Here is a 17,900-nt window from a genome sequence, read left to right on the forward strand (position 1 = left end):
AGTGCCACGTTCCTCCCTCCTTCACCCCTCCACCTGGCTCAGACACTGGTGTAAATGCTCTCCAAGTCTGCTCAGTGCGCCAGCGCTGTGAGCTCCTCTGCTGTGCACGGCACGGGCCGGAGGTGACTAGAGCAATGAAGGACACAGGCAGCTCCCAGAACAGTCCCTGAAAATTCCATTCAGACTGAGGTACAGCTCTGAGTCAGTTCTCCAGCGGGTCCCGCGGTCCGGAATCCAGTTTGCCCATGTCTGCCCCAGGCCCCTGATTCTGCAGCCTGTCTCTCGCCACTCCCTGTCCCCTTTTCCTCCAGCCTCTCTGGGGCTCAGGTCCCCTTTCACTGTCCTGCTTGTCCCCATCCAATTGCTAATGGTGTGGAGGGTTGCAAGGTGCCTGACTGAGGGGCTGCACCCTCAGCTTACCTCCTCTCAATGGCTCTTTCCTCTCTTGCAGATTTACTTTGTTCCAAAATGGCATCTTCCTTTTATCAAGCGGTCTTCGTCGTTAGCCTCTGTGCTCCAATCGTCTGTGGGTCCCCACCCAGTGCCCCCAGCAAAGGATCCCCTCACCCATTCTCCACAGAGAGCACCCCTGCTTCCCAGGTGTCTTCCAGCAACACCAACTTTGCCTTCCACCTGTACCGGAGGCTGGTTCTGAAGACCCCGGGCCAGAACATCTTCTTCTCTCCCGTGAGCGTGTCTACGTCCCTGGTCGTGCTTTCCCTCGGGGCCCGCTCGGCCACCAAGAGCCAGATCCTCCGGAGCATGGGCTTCAACCTCACAGGCACGCCAGAGTCCGCCATTCAGCAGGGCTTCCGGCATCTGGTCCACGCCCTCAGCGTCCCCAGCAGAGACCTGTGCTTGAGGATGGGGAGCGTCCTCTTCATCAGAAAGGAGCTGCCGCTGCAGACGGAGTTCTTGAGCGAGGTCAAGAGGCTGTATGAGTCGGAAGTCTTCCCTACGGATTTCTCCAACTCCTCCGCGGCCCGGAGGAGGATCAACAGCTACGTGGAGAAGGAGACCCAAGGGAAGGTTGCAGACTTAATTCAAGAGCTTGAACCTCAGACAGCCATGGTCCTAGTGAACTACATTTTCTTTAAAGGTAAGGCTCTGAGAGGTTGATGTTGATGTTAACATTCTGTTCCGCTCGGCGCCTAGACACATAAGCAAACTAGGCAGGCCCTGGGCAGCAGGGTGGGGCGGTGGGGAGGCCCAGTCCCCACTGGCTTTGCCACCAGCCGGGATCATGCCCTTGGCTCTCTTGAGTGTCCCGTCTTAGCTTCAGCTTGTCAGTAACAACAGGGGCTCATCCAGGTATGTCTTGGTAGAGCCTGATTATGTGTTCTGAGGGGCTAATACTGGGCTTGGTGGGCAGCCCACGAAAAAATAAATTTTCCTAGAAATTAGCGTAAGAGAGAGGACCCAGCAGTAGGTGCCCCACTGCCCCCTGAAGGTTTTAAGAAGGGTAAAGAGCTCTCTGCCAGCCCAGGTTAAGAAACAGACTGACGACTCCCAGAGGGGAAGGGCAGTGGGGGGCTGGGGGGCTGGGGGGCAGGGGTCAAGAGTACACATTGGTGGTCACAGAGATGCAAAGTACAGCAGGGGAATACGGTCAATAACGTTGTAATAACTGTGATGCCGCCAGGTGGGCACTGGAAATACCAGGGACCACTCTGTAAAATACACGATTGTCTAAGCACTATGCTGTGCACCCTAAACTAATACAGGATAATAATGAATGTAAAGCGTACTTAACTTTTTTTAAAGAGGCAAATGCAAAGGTGAGAACACTTTCGTAGGTGTGGAAGTGCAGACAGAATAACTGTCATTCTCATCCCCTGTACATCGGTCCGGAGCTTCACAGTTTACAAGGACACTGCGTGCTTGAGCTTCAAAGTTGGGCAGCCCTGGCTTTGAATTCCACCTCTGCCCTTATACCCTTACTTGCTCCGTGACCGCAGGCTGCGTGGAGCGACGTGCTCTGCATTGCTGTAGAAGAACGGCCAAGTATTGAGTGCCGCTGGGAGCCCGTCTCCAGGCTAACTGGATGGATGATGTAGCACAGGGGTGGTCAACCTTCTTATACCTACCGTCCACCGGTATCTCTGTTAGTAGTAACATTTTCTAACTGCCCACTGGTTCCACAGTCATGGTGATTTATAAAGTAGGGAAGTCACTTTACTTTATAAAATTTATAAAGCAGAGTGACAGCAAGTTAAAACATATAATAATAATTACTTACCAAGTACTTTATGTTGGATTTTCGCTAACTTTGGCAGAATAAATCTTTATAAAACAACTTACCATAGTTAAATCTATCTTTTTATTTATACTTTGGTTGCCCCGCTACTGCCCACCATGAAAGCTGGAACGCCCCCTAATGGGCGGTAGGGACCAGGTTGACCACCACTGAATGGTAGCAGCTTCATAGGGTCGTGCTTGTGGTCGGGGTGCCTGGACTCTCCAGACAGGGTTATCATGGACTCTACTGCAACATCCCCCTCCTCCCCTCTCTCTCTTTCCCTTCCTTTCTCCCTTCTTTCATGCACTCATCCACTCATTCTGCAAAGTGAGAAGAGAGGGAAAAATAATATGTTTTAAGTTCCTACTAAGTTTCCTGCACTTAGTATATGTTGTTCCATTCAACTTGATTTCATCAAAATATAATGCATAAATCATAAAATTCATCATTTTAAGGTATACAGTTCAATGGGTTTGGATTTTTGGTTTTGGTTACTTGATTTTACATCCACAAGACTGTGTGAATACCTCTACTATGTAATTTCAAATCATTTTTATCATCTCAAAAAACCCCTGCGATCCATTAGCAGTCACACCTTGCTCCGGCTCTTTCCCTAGCAACAAGTCATCGACTTCCTGTCTCTACTGATTTGTCTATTCTGGACAATTCATATAAACAGACCATATAATATGTGTAGATCTTTCTGTAAACCGTTTTTAATGCCTTATACCAAGGTGCATGATTGTGAGGTTGTGTGTCAAGGATATGTTTGGTTCTGAAAGAAAGCTCCAAACTGTCTTCCCAAGTGCCTGTACCCAAGTGCCTGTACCATCTTGTTTTTCTGGGAACAGTGTGTGAGAGTTCCTGTTGCTTCACATCCTTGTCAGTGTTTGGTGTTGTCAGTATGCCAGGTTTTCACCATCTGAATAGGCGTGTACTGGTATCTCATTGTTGTTTTAGTTCACATTTCCCTGATGACATATGAGGCAGAAGATCTTTTCATATGTTTATATGTGTATCTCCTTTGATGAGGTGTCTGTCAAGACCTTTCTATTTTTTTTTTAAATTCAGTTGCTTGTTTTCTATTGCTAAGTTGTAAGAGCTGTTTGTATGCATTGGCTAGCAGTTCCTGATTAGATGTATCTTTTACAAATATTTTTTTGGTTGTCTCTCAGCATTGTCTTTCTAGAGCAGAAGTTTTGAATTTTAATGAAGTCCAGCTTATCAGTTATTTCTTTTATGTGTTGTGCCTTTGGTGCTATATCTAAATAGTGATTGCCCTGGCTCAGGTCATCTAGGTTTCTCCTGTGTTGTCCTGTAAGTATTTTATAGCTTTGTGTTTTACATTGAGGTCCATGAACCATTTTGAGTTAGTTTTTGTGAAGAACATAGGTTTGTGTCTCTAGACTCGTTATTTTGTCTACAGATGTCGGTGATTCCAGCACCGCTTGTGGAAAAGGCTGTCTTCGCCTCTTTGTATCGCCCTTGCTCCTTTGTCAGAGATCAGTTGACTATATTTATCTAGGTCTATTTCTGGGCTCTCTATTCTGTTTCATTGGTCTACTTTTCTATTCTTTTCACCCACACCACACTGCCTTGATTACTTCAGCTTTATAGTAAATCTTGGGTCAGTCTTCCAACTTTGTTCTTCAATATTGTGCTGCCCATTTTGGGTCTTTTACATCATGATACGAACTTTAGAATCAATTTGTTGATATGTATGCTATAACTTGCTAGGATTTTGATTGGGATTTCATTAAATCTATAAATCAAGTTGGGCAGAATTAACATCTTAACAATATTGAGTTTTTCTATCCATAACATAAAATATTTTTTCCATTTATTTACTTATTTGGTTTTATTAACTAGAGCTTTATAGTTTTCTTCTTATAGATCTTATACATATTTTGTTAGATTTATACCTAAATATTTCATTTTAGGGGATGCTAAATGGTATTATGTTTTTAATTTCAAATTCCACTTGTCCATTGCTGGTCTCTATGAAAGTGATTGACTTATGCACATTAACATTATATCCTGAAACCTTGCTGTGATCACTTATTAGTGCCCACTGAAGTCTCTTATTATTTAAATGTTCAACTATGATTGGGCAGAGATTTCTGAAATGCCTGGAACAAATAAACCTCCCAGTCTTTGCAGAGGGTCTTTGTGTGGGGCATGCCATCAACACTCATCAAGACAGTTTATAACTCTGATTCAACATTTAGTTTCTTTTTTGTACAGACTTTCAAGGTCAGCCAGAGGTAAGAACTTACAGCCTTCTCGTATTATTTTTTTCAAATATGCATGTAGCATTACACATGCACGCAGCATCTAAATGCCCAGGGTATACTGAAACTTCCCCAAGTCTCTATGGACATCTTTTTCCTCAGCTTTTCCTTTTAAATTTCTTTGATTAGTCTATTGTTCATCCCATCTGTTATCCTCATCCTGGCAACCATGAAGCTAAAGCACTTGCCTATAAATGTTCCTAACAAATACCACCTGACCCTGGGGAGAAATACTTTTAGCGCTAAGTGAGTTCCAATCAACATTGTAAGTAAGGTCTTCCAGGAAACGACCAGACAGGTCCAATAATTATAATTCTTTGGTAAGGAGGCTTTGAAATTCCTTCAGATCTGTTTTTCTACCCCTGATGTCTGCTATTTTCCAAGGCTACTGCTGAGCTAGAGAGAGGAGAACAAGGCTAACACAAGTTAAAATGCTACCAAGTTGACGGTTCTCATTGAGATTCATTCATTTTTCTTGAGTAGACTCTCCCCAGGTTGCTGCCAGCCTTTGGTTGATTTCCAGAGTTTTGTTTGTTTGTTTTTAGCAGAGATAGGGACAGGATCAATTCTTTATTACGGCATCTTAGTTGTTCATTGATTGCTTTCTCATATGTGCCCTGACAGGGAGGGGATGCTATAGCAGAGCGAATGACCCCTTTGCTCAAGCCAGCAACCCTGGGCTCAAGTCAGTGACCTTGGGCTTCAAGCCAGTGACCTTTGGGCTCAAGCCAGCAACCATGGGTCATGTCTATGATCTCGCGCTCAAGCTGGTAAGCCTGTGCTCAAGCTGGCGACCTCTGAAAATTCTGTTTCTATTCCTGCCAGTTTTTCTTGTCTTTATGACAGGGTTAATATGCAGAGGTCCTACACTGTCATTTTTGCAGATGCCACCCCACCCTCACCCCCAGGCTGTTCTGTTAAACTTTTTCATTAGTCGATTATTTGCCCCCAACTGTTATCCAGTGCCCCAGGCAGCTGCAAAATTTATCACTGCTTGTAACTACTCTTGACTAATTTTCCCTAAGGATATGGCTTTTTGCATTGGTTGAGCTCCCAATCAGATGAAATAGATCACTTTGTAAGTGATGCCGTCCAAGGAAACACACGACAGCACAAATCTGACACGTCTTTGGGAATGAGGCTTTGAAAAGATTCCAGCCCCATTTTTCTTCCTTCAGTGGCCGTGGGGTGGCTGGGTTTCACTGCAAACTCATGCTGTTATTTTTCAAAGCTACTGCAGAGCTGGGGCATGAGGAGTAGAACTAGGGCACCTTAAAATACCACAGATCCGATGCTCTGACCAGAATTGAGCTATTTTTCTTTAACAACTTGTTTCCCAGTTTGCTGAAAGCATCTTTTCATTTCCAGAGTTCTAAAAGGGTTCATTTTAACCATTGTTGGAAGTCTTCCCATTGTTTTTACGGTGGAGAGAGTTTTCAGGGGTCCTGACTTGATTGTGTTTTCTGTCTTCTTTGCTAACCGCACTGTGACATACAGACCTCTCTTCTCTCTTCATGCTAGCCAAGTGGGAGAAGCCCTTTAACCCCCAGTACACGAGCAGAAGATACCCATTCTCGGTGGGCAAGGCCACCGTGAAGGTCCCAATGATGCACCAGGAGGAGCAGTTTGCTTTTGGGGTGGATCCGGACCTGAACTGCTCCGTGCTGCAGATGGACTACCGCGGAGACACCACGGCCTTCTTTGTCCTCCCCAGCAAGGGCAGGCTGGGGCAGCTGGAGCAGGCCTTGTCATCCCGGACCCTGAAGAAGTGGAGCCACTCGCTGCAGAAGAGGTGGGCAGCTGGGTCAGTTTGCTGGGGCTGGAGGTAGGCAGTGGCATGCATGCAGGGGTGAGGGGAAGACCCTCCCAGCAGCTGCTGAACAATCACTCCTGCAGTGAGCACCAGCTGCCCGCTGGGCAGGGCGCTGGGTGCTGTGCCCTGTGTTCTCCCTTGAACCTCACAGTCACCTGACTGGGGAGGAGTGTTAACACCTCTATTCAAAGATAAGGAAACAGAGGCTCCACAGGGGAAGTGAATTACCCAAGGCCCTGTGGCTAGCTTGTCCCTATGGGACTATTCTGTCACTGTAGCTATTCTGCACTAGCAGAGCTTACTCTTTCAGCCAATGTGACATTTAACTCCATGCATGATTCCATAAAAATAAGTGAGTAAAAAAAGCACTGGTGCTCACCTACAACGTGATCATAATGGTATCACTGAACTCGTAAGTTGCTAAAGAGATAGCGTAAGTTACTACTTATGAAGGGCTTAGGAGAATGCCGGGGAGATAATAAGTGTTCAGTAAACATTAGCTATTAGCAATATTATTAGGCCCTGACCAGTTGGCTCAGTGGTAGAGCGTCAGCACAGCATGTGGAAGTCCTAGGTTCAATTCCCAGTCAGGGCACACAGGAAAGGTGACCATCTGCTTCTCCACCGCACTCCCTTCCCCCCTTCTTTCTCTCTCTCTCTCTTCCTGAAGCCATGGCTTGATTAGAGTGAGTTGGCCTCAGTGCTGAGGATGGCTCCATGGCCTCTGCATCAGGTGCTAAGAATAGTTCAGTTGCTAAGCAATGAAGCAACACCCCAGATGGGCAGAGCATCACCCCATAAGGGGTTTGCCAGGTGGATCCCAGTGAGGGTACATGCGAGAGTCTGTCTCTGCCTCCCGTCCTCTCACCTAATAAAAAAAAAAAAGTAATATTATTAGTTCTGTAATTATCGTGGAGAGTATTAAACAGATGTTAACCATAAGATAAAATGAGAGCGTCCAGGTTTTATGTATGATCTCTTAGCAATATTTTCTTGGCACTGTGGGCATCGTTCCCAGGTTCTCATTGTCTAAGAGGAGAGAAAAGACAGCATCAGGGATGACTGTAATTCAAGAAGGACAAAGATCAATGCCCAGGGGAGGGCAGGAAGAGTGCTGAGACGCTTCTGAGCAGAGAGGTCACTCTCAGCTGGGACTGACGGAAGCCTTCAGGAGGCGGTGCACATGAGCTACGGGTCCACTGGCTGGAACACAAGCGTGGATAGGAAGGACACAGAGGCCTGGACAGGCATGTCTGGTGAAGGAAAGAGCACAGCGAAGATGTCAGTTTGGGAATCAAGGGACACTGCAGAATGTTTCCCAGGTGGCTTCTCTTCTGAGGTTGCAGTCAGGGCCGGAAATTCTAGTTCCTTCTTAGCACACGCCACACTGAAGTTGCCCAATAACCACATGTGCGGATGGCTATCGTATTGGACATCACAGATATAAAATATTTTCAGCTTTGTAGAGAGTTCTACTGGAATTTGCTGCTCTTGGAGGTTAGCAGGGTTTGTCTCAGGAAAGGTGGTGGGTGGCACTCGGTCTAGCGGCGGTGGGCTCACTTCCGTCCTGGTCCACTGCCTCTCACTGGTCCCTGCCATAGGCTCCCTCATGAGCCCCTCTGTCCTCTGTTCCCTGCTTCACTAGGGGGCCATTTCTCACCTCATACATCTTCAGGGCTGGACTTCCTCATCCTGGAGGCTTCTTTCCAGAGCAGCCGAGGCTGGTTGTCTGGGCTGTGTGGACCCTTCAGCAGCGACCCACAGTGCCTAGTGGGAGAAGAGTGTCCCAAAATGCCACCTAGAAACAGAGATGGGGACCCCAGGCCTGTGACCTCACCTCTCCCTCTCCCTTTCTCTATAGGTGGATAGAGGTGTTCATTCCAAAATTTTCCATGTCTACCTCCTATGACCTGGAAACCGTCCTCCCGAAGATGGGCATCCGGAACGCCTTTGACAAAAATGCCGATTTTTCTGGAATCACAAAGAGAGACTTCCTGCAAGTTTCCAAAGTGAGTTTGTCGATGAGAACATTTGCATGAAAGCCTGAGTTGGGAAGGCCTATAGAGACTGACTAATCGAGGACTCTCCTCCCATCTAAGGAAACAGTCCCAGGAGGCGAAGCGACTTCTCTGTGGAGAAATAGGCCGAATCTCACGGCTGCCAGGCCCGATGCTTTATGGCCATTGTACCTCTGATACACGGACGCCCTTTATCCTTCCTCAGACAGGTGTTGCTATGGTTCAACTACAGTTCTTTGAGAATCAGGCATCCCCCCCCCCCCTACACACACCTGCTGCAGACAAGCAGGTGCCCACCTGGCATTCGAGTTCACCTCCCTGGGCCCAGGTCCTCACAATGAGGGCATAATGTGGCTGCCCATGATCCAATAGTATCCTGTTGTGTTTGGCCTGCAATATTTAAAAAATATATATATATATATAGGAAAAGAGAGAGCTGACTTCTAAAATGTAAGCTATTAGACCCAAATGTTTAGATTTCTGATTTCTTTAAAATAAACCCTCAAGCCCAATTCCCACATAGTGAGTCCAAACCTTTACACAGTGGCCGTTGGCTGGAGCTAAGCCGTGAGCACCCCTTTCAGGCAGAGGGGACCCTCCAGGTTCTCCGTGGACCCCATGCTCTTACAACAGGTCTTCTCGTCTCATTGGGGTTACCTGTTTCACCCCTGTCCGCATATGGGTTTCTGATCCCTGACCTAAAATTTATTTTGATAACAAACTGTAATGGTCAGAAGTGGTCCCGGACCACCGAAGGGAAGCTTTGTGTTCAGGAATGCAGAGAAATCCCACAAGAATATGAAAATATAATGGCCTTTTTCCATTTTGTGCTCATGCACATATGAAAAATAGTGGTTGTGACTGTCGAGAGCTCCCAGGCCCCTGAAGTTTAGCAGGACGTGAACCCCAGTGAAGTCTCTCTTCTGGAAGAACAAGTAGGGGCCCGATATTCAATACTATCTAACTCGCATCTCCGAGGCAGCAACTGTAGCTGTTACTCCGGTACACATGCTTTGTATCATCTTTAATCCATCACATAACCCTGTGGATACATGCAACCATTAGCACTCCTCTATCAGTTTAGAAAGTGAAGAAGATAGTATCTAAATAACTTTTGCAACAGTAAGTGGCAGAACTGGGACTCAAATCAGTTTAGAAAGTGAGGAAGATAGTATCTAAATAACTTTTGCAACAATAAGTGGCAGTACTGGGACTCAAACCTAGGTCTTTCTGGGCTGTATTTGTAACCTACTCCATGCTTGAGTGCCAACAGACCAGTAGCAAATCTCATGCCAGGCGTTTGGCGTATAGTGTAATCTTGACTCCTCTCAGGGTCGGGGGAGTGTCCCCCTTCCCAGGCAAAAACACCAAACCTCGGCTTTAAAATGTGTTGATGTTTGTTTTCCCCTTGGCAGGCAGCCCACAAGGCCGTGCTGGATGTCAGCGAGGAAGGTACTGAGGCCGCAGCGGCTACCGCCGCCAAGCTCACAATCCGGTCCAACGACGGCTCCCCTCTCTCCGTCTGCTTCAACAGGTCCTTCCTGCTCCTGATTGTGGACCGAGCCACACAGACCATGCTCTTCCTAGGCAAAGTCGAAAACCCCAGCAAGGTCTAGGCGGGAAAAGGCCTGTTGACTGACGGCACGTTCACGATGCACAGGAAATAAACCACGTTGCCTAAAGATCCCAGTGTGACGTGAGGGCATGCCCACTTGTTCTGAGGGTCCACCTGACCCCTGCAGAGCTACATTCGCTGCCCAGCTGCCACGCTGGAGGCTTAGTCATCAAAAATCAGCAGAGATCCGGGTCACAAACCCAAGCCCATGAACCCCAGTCAGGCCCCTTCCTGCTCGTCTCCCAGGAAACGGCCTCATGGGATGTTTCTGGGTTGGCACGGTTCCATTCCTGAGCACCCCTGAGAACGGTGACATACAGGTCAGTCACCTTGATTGCAGAACTACAGTAATAAACTCTGCAAACTTAAAATGTGAATCTGGCCAGCAACGGTGCTCACACAGGCCTCCAGGGTCCTAACTGGAAAATGGCCCGTTCACTGCTTAACTCAGGGAAGCCAGGTTGTCATTGTGTGAAGTTTCTGTGGCTACACAAATTCAATCATTCATTCAGCAAAAACATATTTAGTACCTAATATGTGCTAGGGATAAATCAAAGTCCCTGGTTTTTGTACCTAGACGAGGTGATAACCACCACTACAACAATAAAACCAAACCTAGAAATAAACATGATTTTAATGGGTCATGGTAATTCTGTGAAGGCATTGAATAGGGTGATTGGCAGGAGGGTGACAGATGGCGAGAGGGTGTTTCTGTAAGCGCAGAAGCCGGATCAGGAACAAGCAGGCATGTTGGAGGGACAGAAAGAGACTATTGTAGATGTGATGGTAGAACCATAGAACCAAGGTCAGATCATTAAGGTGTTGGTCAAGGAGGGTGTGATGGGAGGTGCCATTAAAGCCGATGAGTTTCTCAAACAGGAAGAGAGAGTTGATGAATGGGTTGTGAAGTGAAGGCCATTCTGGGTGCATGCATTGGTTTTCCATCCAGACTGGTCAAGGATGACTGCCTTGGCTGTGACACTGTCACACTGTCACATACGCACACATGGCCCTCTGGATGCCCAGCCTCCTCCTACTGGTTTGGAGGGACAATGGCTTGGCCCCTTATTCTGACCCTTTCGAGGCACGTGTGGTGCAGCGGGCTCCAGGGGCTCCAAGCAGAGACTCCTCTGCCATCCCTCCCCCTGTGCCCAATGGGCTGCCCGGGCTCCCCCCTTCCCCTTTCGTCACCCCGGCAACTCCTGCAGCCTCCCACTCCCACGGGCCCAGACTCCTTCTCGGGGGCCAATGCCCCAGGCCACCTTGATGTGCCGAGGGCCTCACCTTGACTTTTCCAGACTCTTTCACACAGAAAGAAAGAAAAGAGAAGGGACCTAGGCTAGAGAGCTGGGGAAGCTTCCACGGGTCCCTACATTCCCACTCTGCTCACAAACAAAGCAGAGACGCCAAGAGCGAGAACAGCTAACGGAGGGCGGCATGGGAACCAGGCCGGAAGCCGGGGGAGGGGTTGCAACGCCGACTCGAATAGCCGTCTACAGCTGCTTGGACCAGACCTAAGGGCGCTGTGCCCTCAGACTCGCCCTATAGATCACCGCGTCTCTGTTGACAGGATCGTATCATTTTTATCCTTCATGGTTGCCAGATGGGAGGGGGTGGGGGATGGGCAAGAAGGTGAAGAGTACTAAGAAGTACAAGCTGCCTGCTATTAAATTATCAGTCACGAGGTGGATGTATGGCCTAGGGAACACCGTCACTAATACTGCAGTTACGTACGGGTACCAGACTTCCTGAGAGGACGCCTTCGTAAGGTATGTAAATGTCGAATCATTATGCTGTACCCCTGACACTATTGTATGCCTACTATTGCTTAAAAATAAATCAATACATTTATTTAATAATCCCCATGCAGAGAGCAGCCGTCCTTCCCCCTCAGCAGCACACTGGGTCAGAGCCAGCTGCCTGAACTCGGAGCGTGCCTCAGGGCAAAGCATGCAAGGGAAACACACAGGAAGCAGCAGGTGCGAGGCACTGGCCCAGCCTCCACCTGTCACGCACACTATTGGATCCTCCTCGTAGCTCCTAGGAGTCCCCCATCGTCAGGGGTGAGTGAGGGCTGTTAGCTGTCTGCCCCACAGCCTGGCTCCTGAGGGGCACATTCCAATGCAAGCCAGCCCCGAAGGCCTCCGGGCGCCCACTCAGACCCGTGTCCGCATCGGGCACAGAATGTAGTATAACACATTCTGTCAGCGTGGCGAGGTCGCACCACTCCCTTCTTTTAGATCGTTGCATCTCTTTTGCTCTTGTTTTGAAAGGTGCTCAAGATATTGTTTGATCAGATCTGGTAAGATGCCAGGCACAGAGACAGCTGCTTTCGAAGGAACTGCCTTTATTACTGACAGTTTCCAAGAGGAGAGCATGTCACACCACACAGGGCCCCATGAGGAAGCACCAGGGTGGGTTAGGAGGCAGGTGGACTGAGGGAAGGGATGGGAGGGAGCCTTTATTACTAAGTGGTGGGCAAGTCCCCTACGGGGCAGGAAGCAACACGCCACACACAGGGTGAGGCTTGTGCTCGGAGGGTCTGTAATATGATGGTTGCGGGCCCATGAAAATATAGCCATGGTGTAGGTGTAAATAGCTTTGCTTGTTAGTTTGACCCACGGTTTCAAGAGAGCCAAATGAGCAATCTCAGAACATCAAGAACGGTTGCCACAGAATTGTGTGACCATTTTACTCAGGGCAGAGGTGACAGGATTCTGAAGGCAGACTCGGTTAACTTCCTAATTGGAGCCAGGTGACAAACCCTCCAGAGAGCATTTAAATAAAACAAGGACAGGCTCAGCGTGCTGAGCCCAGCATCCCCGGCTCAGGTTGGCCACACGAGGACGGATGAGCCCGGCATCCCCGGCTCAGGTTGGCCACACGAGGACGGATGAGCCCGGCATCCCCGGCTCAGGTTGGCCACACGAGGACGGATGAGCCCGGCATCCCCGGCTCAGGTTGGCCACACGAGGACGGATGAGCCCGGCATCCCCGGCTCAGGTTGGCCGCACGAGGATGGATGAGCCCGGCATCCCCGGCTCAGGTTGGCCACACGAGGACGGATGAGCCCGGCATCCCCGGCTCAGGTTGGCCGCACGAGGACGGATGAGCCCGGCATCCCCGGCTCAGATTGGCCGCACGAGGACGGAGTTACCCGTACAGTGTCTCTATCCAACCCACACTTCTTACGCACCAGTCATTTCATCACTGCAAAATCAATTTTTTAACCAGCCCTTAGGCTTACTAGCTTGGATTCTTGATCTAGTGTTCTAGTCCGACCCAGGGTTGATTCTAGCCAGCCGGATCTTGTAGCAGCTGCCCCTGCAGTATGGGCCTCTGACTAGAACCTTTCCGATGCTAACTAACTACCTTCCCCCCTGCAGCGTCTATTACTAATCAGATTCCTCGGCTGTTCGCTAACTGACCCTGGGATGTAAATAAGGATAATTACCACCCCAGTCATGTCCGTGCTGAAGTATTTTAAAGTGCATCATAGACAGATCACCCAGGACACCCGGGCATCTCCATTCTCTAGGTCTGTGTTCCTTCCCTACCTGGCTCGTTACTTGCCCAGTAAATGCTTGAGTCGGCATTTCGGTAAGCTGAGCACATACCACGGATCAGACACTGTGCTGAGACTAGGGCGCCATAGCCTCAGCGATCCTGCGCCGTGGAATTGATCATCAGAGAGGAAGAGGGGAAGATATTACAAGTGTGGTGATTCCTTGTGGCCCTTCAGCCCGTCACTAAATTTCAGGACAAGAACCTGAAGCTACTGATGTGGATCAAAAGCATTCACTTGGGCTCCAGCGCTGACAATGTCCCCCTGAGGGAGTGCAGTCACCCCAGCTGGTGTCACAGCCCCTTGGGGAATGATGGTCACCCACGTGCCAAGGCAGGCAGAAGCCGCTGCTGGGGGTGTGGCAGCAGGGACCTCGTATGCAGGACAGTCACACAGTGTGGAGACAAGAGGCAAAAGGGACAGAGCTCAGGAGAGAGGACTTCAGAACGCATCCAGTTCCAGCTCCTGGTCCCAGCTGGAAACCCAGCTGCCCCACCATGTATCCATGTGGATTTCAGCGCGGTTCAGCGGCTCTCTCAGCTTCACATGCCTCTAACAGCTCTTCAGTGCCTGTGTCTCTGGGCTCTCACCTGAGCGAATACAGAGAAAGCCCTCAGGACAGTGCCTTGCAAAATCGCTGGTATGCAGGGAATGCCACCGGGTTAATGTCCTTTCCCTTATTGTCATTTATACGAGAAACGGTTTAAAACAAAGGTGATCCTTCTAGCTCTCTTCCCAGCCAGGAGTTGAGGAGAAAGGCAGGAACTGGTGCATCCCTGAAGCACCCTTCACACTGTGTGGCCAACATCCTCTTCCCCACTGGGAGCTGGAGAATCACGTGCAGTCGAGGCTCCCTCTTTGCTCCCTGCCGACCTCGGGTACCAATCCACGTCTCTCCCCACCAGCCCCCCAGATCCCACACAAGATGTGTGTTTCGAGGCCCAGCTTTCAAATGGAACACTGTGGGACAAATTTATTAGTTGAAGCCCAAAAGAAAACTCTCTCTGTGCCAGGCACTTAAGAAATATTGATACAAGTTACTTAAGAAAGGATGCTGAGGTCGTGACTCTTGATAAATAGCAGGTTAGCAAAACCAGGGCTCTGTCCGCCCTCCACCCCTACACTTTACTCTGGAGATCATCTCTTTAACCAACACAGGCCCCAAGCCACATGGGTCTGTCTGCTCCAGCAGCCGCAGCCCCGCTGTGGGGAGACCACCCACCGGCAGAGCTGGAAGGGAGTGGGAGCAGCCCCAGACAAGAATGCCACAGACTCTTCCATCTCAGCCGGAGTTCATTCAGTACCACCACCACCACCACCCCCGCGCCCCCCCCTTCCCGTAAGAACGCCTCTCTGTCTGTTGCCGGCCTTCGGTGGATTTCCAGGGAACTGGAATGGTTGTTTGGACAGTTCTGTCAAACTCTTTCATCGCTATTGTGGAGAGACGTCAGTGGCTTCGCCCTGTTCACAGAGAATTCCTCGTGCACTTGAAATAACCCTGCACACCCAGCCCTGACCCCCTCCCCGGAGTCCCTTCCCCACCCCAGCACCCTGAATCTCCTTCTCAGGCTTCCCTGAGGGGGTGTAGATTCCTACTGGTTTTTTAAAGACCGAGAGGAAAGTTTCCTCAGCCTCTCTGATTGTCCCAGGTCACTATCTGTGCCCTTCCCTGTACCTGCTCAGTCCCTCACTGCTCATGGGTGCTCTTCCTGAACCTTCAAAATGCACCCAGCTGCCTTTTTACACGTTCGCTTCTCCCTCTAAACTGAGAGCTCCTGGGGGTCAGGGGTTCTCTTCCAGGGTGGAGGCCAGGCCTTCAGCCCCTTGTTCACCCAGTACCTCGCCCAGAGCCTGGGCTACACAGATCAGGTGCTTGTCGTAACGACGCACCAGTCAGTTAATGAACAGGAGCTCAAGCAGCAGCACAATTCACTGACTTGCTTGTTGTTTCACTGGGGACTGACACGTGAGGGGGAAAATGATTGTTATTATTGGGGGAGGGGCTACTTGAACATGATCTGTTGGCCAAGTGACCCGCAAGGCAGGGTTACCCACGTGGCCACACCAGCGGCGGTACGAATAAGTCACCGACGGGTGCAGAGACCTCTGCAGCGGCCGACTTCTGCTGGAAAGTAAGTCACCTTTCTCCTCTTGGGGACAGTGCGGTTCCATAGCAGCAGGTGTCTTATTGTTTGCTTTTTGGCCGTGTTTCAGCTTGTATCTGCCTTAGGGAAGATGATGAAAGATCCAGTGTAATAAGTATGTGTGCTTGTTTTCTGGAATCTTCCCTCCCCCAAGCCCCTCCCACTCACTGCCTACCTCCACCACGATGCCCTCCAGCCTCACTGCCCTTCCCCTCCTGAAGAGGTGCACAGAGGAGGAGGAGTGAAGGGTGGGGGCTGAGGGAACAATGGGACGGGACAGCGGGAGGTGGGGCCCTGAGGGGCGGTGAGGAGTCCGCGAGGGTGTGGGGCGGGCTGCCCAGGGCCATGGGGCTGAGGGTGATGGGACTTCTCCGCCTCCTCAAGCATTTGGGCTCTATCTTTATGATGCTTATGGGGAGCCAGAAAGGGGAAATGGTGGCTTACCCTTTGGGGAGCCCACTCTGGCTACAGAATGGCTGAAAGGGTCGGTGGGGACAAGGCTGAGAATGAACGATTCCATCTCAGTCAGCGCAGGTGGCCCAAACAGAATATCAGGGACCCGGGGCTTCGGCAACAGGCATTGGTTTTCTCACGGCTCTGGAGGCTGGAGGTCTGCGATGAGGTGGCCGCGTGGCCGCGTGTGGGTGAGAGCCCTCCTCCTGGCTTGCAGATGGCGGCCTCCTTGCTGCATCCTCACATGCCCTCCCCTTGTGGGTGCACACGCAGGGCAGGGGTGGGGCAAGCCAGCGCTCTGATGTCTATTCTTTTGGGGTACTGATTTGTGGCCACATATCTGGGGCCCTCATGTCCTCATCTTACCCTCATTAGTTCCCGAAGGTCCTCCCACCAAGTCCAATTGCATTTGGGGTTCAGGCTTCAATGCAGGGACTTCGAGGGCTACGAACCTGCCGTCCAGAGCAGACGCTGGTTCAGCAGCCTCAGCCTCTGCGGCCTTTTCAGCGGCGTCTTCTGTGAAATGCCACACACTCCACCGGGAATATTCACCGAGCCTCGCCACTGAGAAGTCCACTCTCCCCAGAAGGTGGGCAACACAGAAAAGAGTTGTCAGGGTTTTGCCCACAAAATGTTCAGGAAACTGTTAATTGAGTATCCCAGAAAGAATCTCATTGGCTCCCCTGTGAGCTCCTCCCCACCTGGGCCATGCTCACCCTGTGCCCACCGACCTCCTCTAGGGCCTGGGATTTGACCTCAAAGAAGTCAGCCAGTGAGACGGGCACTGAGACTTCCAGAGTCCCCCAGTGCTGACACAGCCGACAGGAAGGTGCGGCTGAAGCATGGGGCACTCTCCTTGTCGGTAACACGGGAAGATCGAGAGACTGGAGACGGAGGCCATGTGGTTGTCGTTTGCGATACAGAGAGGGTCACGAAGCAAATCAACCACCTTGTGGTTGTGATACATGCTCGAGAAATGAGTAAATAAATGGGTATCCTAAGGAGGGAAGGGACAGAATTATTGTGAGCAGAACTGTGTGTGTGTGTGTGTGAGTGTGAGTGTGTGTGTGAGTGTGTATGAGTGTGTGAGTGTGTGTGTGTGTGTGTGTAGGAGGGACTGGGACTTGGTTACAAGCTGGCTGGCCATGAATTGCCTTGGATACTTGAGATCATGAGGTCTGATAGCATCAGGTCATTTGACAAGAGAGGTCACAGCCAGCGGCCATAGGCATGGCTGGCGAAGATATTGGCCAAACAGGCTGACCCATGAACGACACCCAAGAGGCTGGACCTTGCCTGGGTAGGCTAAGCCAGCGCAGTGACCCACAGCAGAGTAAGCCAGAGGGTGAAATGATGCTATTCTGGTAGAGAGCCAAGGCTCGGTGCTGAAAACACGAGGCTGGGAGTGAGGCTGGCGGCCAAAGACGGGGCACAGAGTCGGCTGAGCCACGTGATGACACGACCAGGGCCACCTGTGCTAACAGCCAGGAGCTGGGTGACAGAGAACAGGGCCAAAAAATCCACCGAAGTCCAACGGTGGCGAGGTTTAGGGCAGAACACGAGTGTTTTCTTTTCTGGGGACAACGTGAACCTGAAGGAACCCCATTTATCCCCAGAGGAGTCAATGCAGAGCTTAATATTTTATTTATTTATCAAGAATGCTCAGAGAGTAATGGCAGGGTAGGAAGCGATACCGATAAATCTCCCCCAAAACTCAACAAGATCTTCAACCAGAAACAGAAAAACCTATACTTGGAGCTTC

At 50.1% G+C, this 17,900-nt stretch overlaps 1 protein-coding gene across 2 annotated transcripts; it reads left to right on the forward strand.

The window, feature by feature from the left end:
* Positions 1-459: 459 nt before the first annotated feature.
* SERPINA9 (serpin family A member 9) lies at positions 460-10,014 on the forward strand. Of its 2 annotated transcripts, XM_066276389.1 has the most exons (5): positions 460-695; positions 990-1,099; positions 6,052-6,322; positions 8,205-8,356; positions 9,781-10,014. In XM_066276389.1, the coding sequence occupies exons 1-5, from the start codon at positions 469-471 to the stop codon at positions 9,975-9,977; spliced, it is 957 nt and encodes a 318-aa protein (XP_066132486.1). In that variant the 5' UTR covers positions 460-468; the 3' UTR covers positions 9,978-10,014. The 2 variants fall into 2 exon arrangements, with proteins under 2 accessions (XP_066132486.1, XP_066132485.1); XM_066276388.1 differs by having other exon boundaries at positions 460-1,099.
* Positions 10,015-17,900: the final 7,886 nt, after the last annotated feature.

This window comes from Saccopteryx bilineata, chromosome 4 (genome assembly GCF_036850765.1).
Source record: "Saccopteryx bilineata isolate mSacBil1 chromosome 4, mSacBil1_pri_phased_curated, whole genome shotgun sequence".
Classification (NCBI taxonomy): Eukaryota; Metazoa; Chordata; class Mammalia; order Chiroptera; family Emballonuridae; genus Saccopteryx; species Saccopteryx bilineata.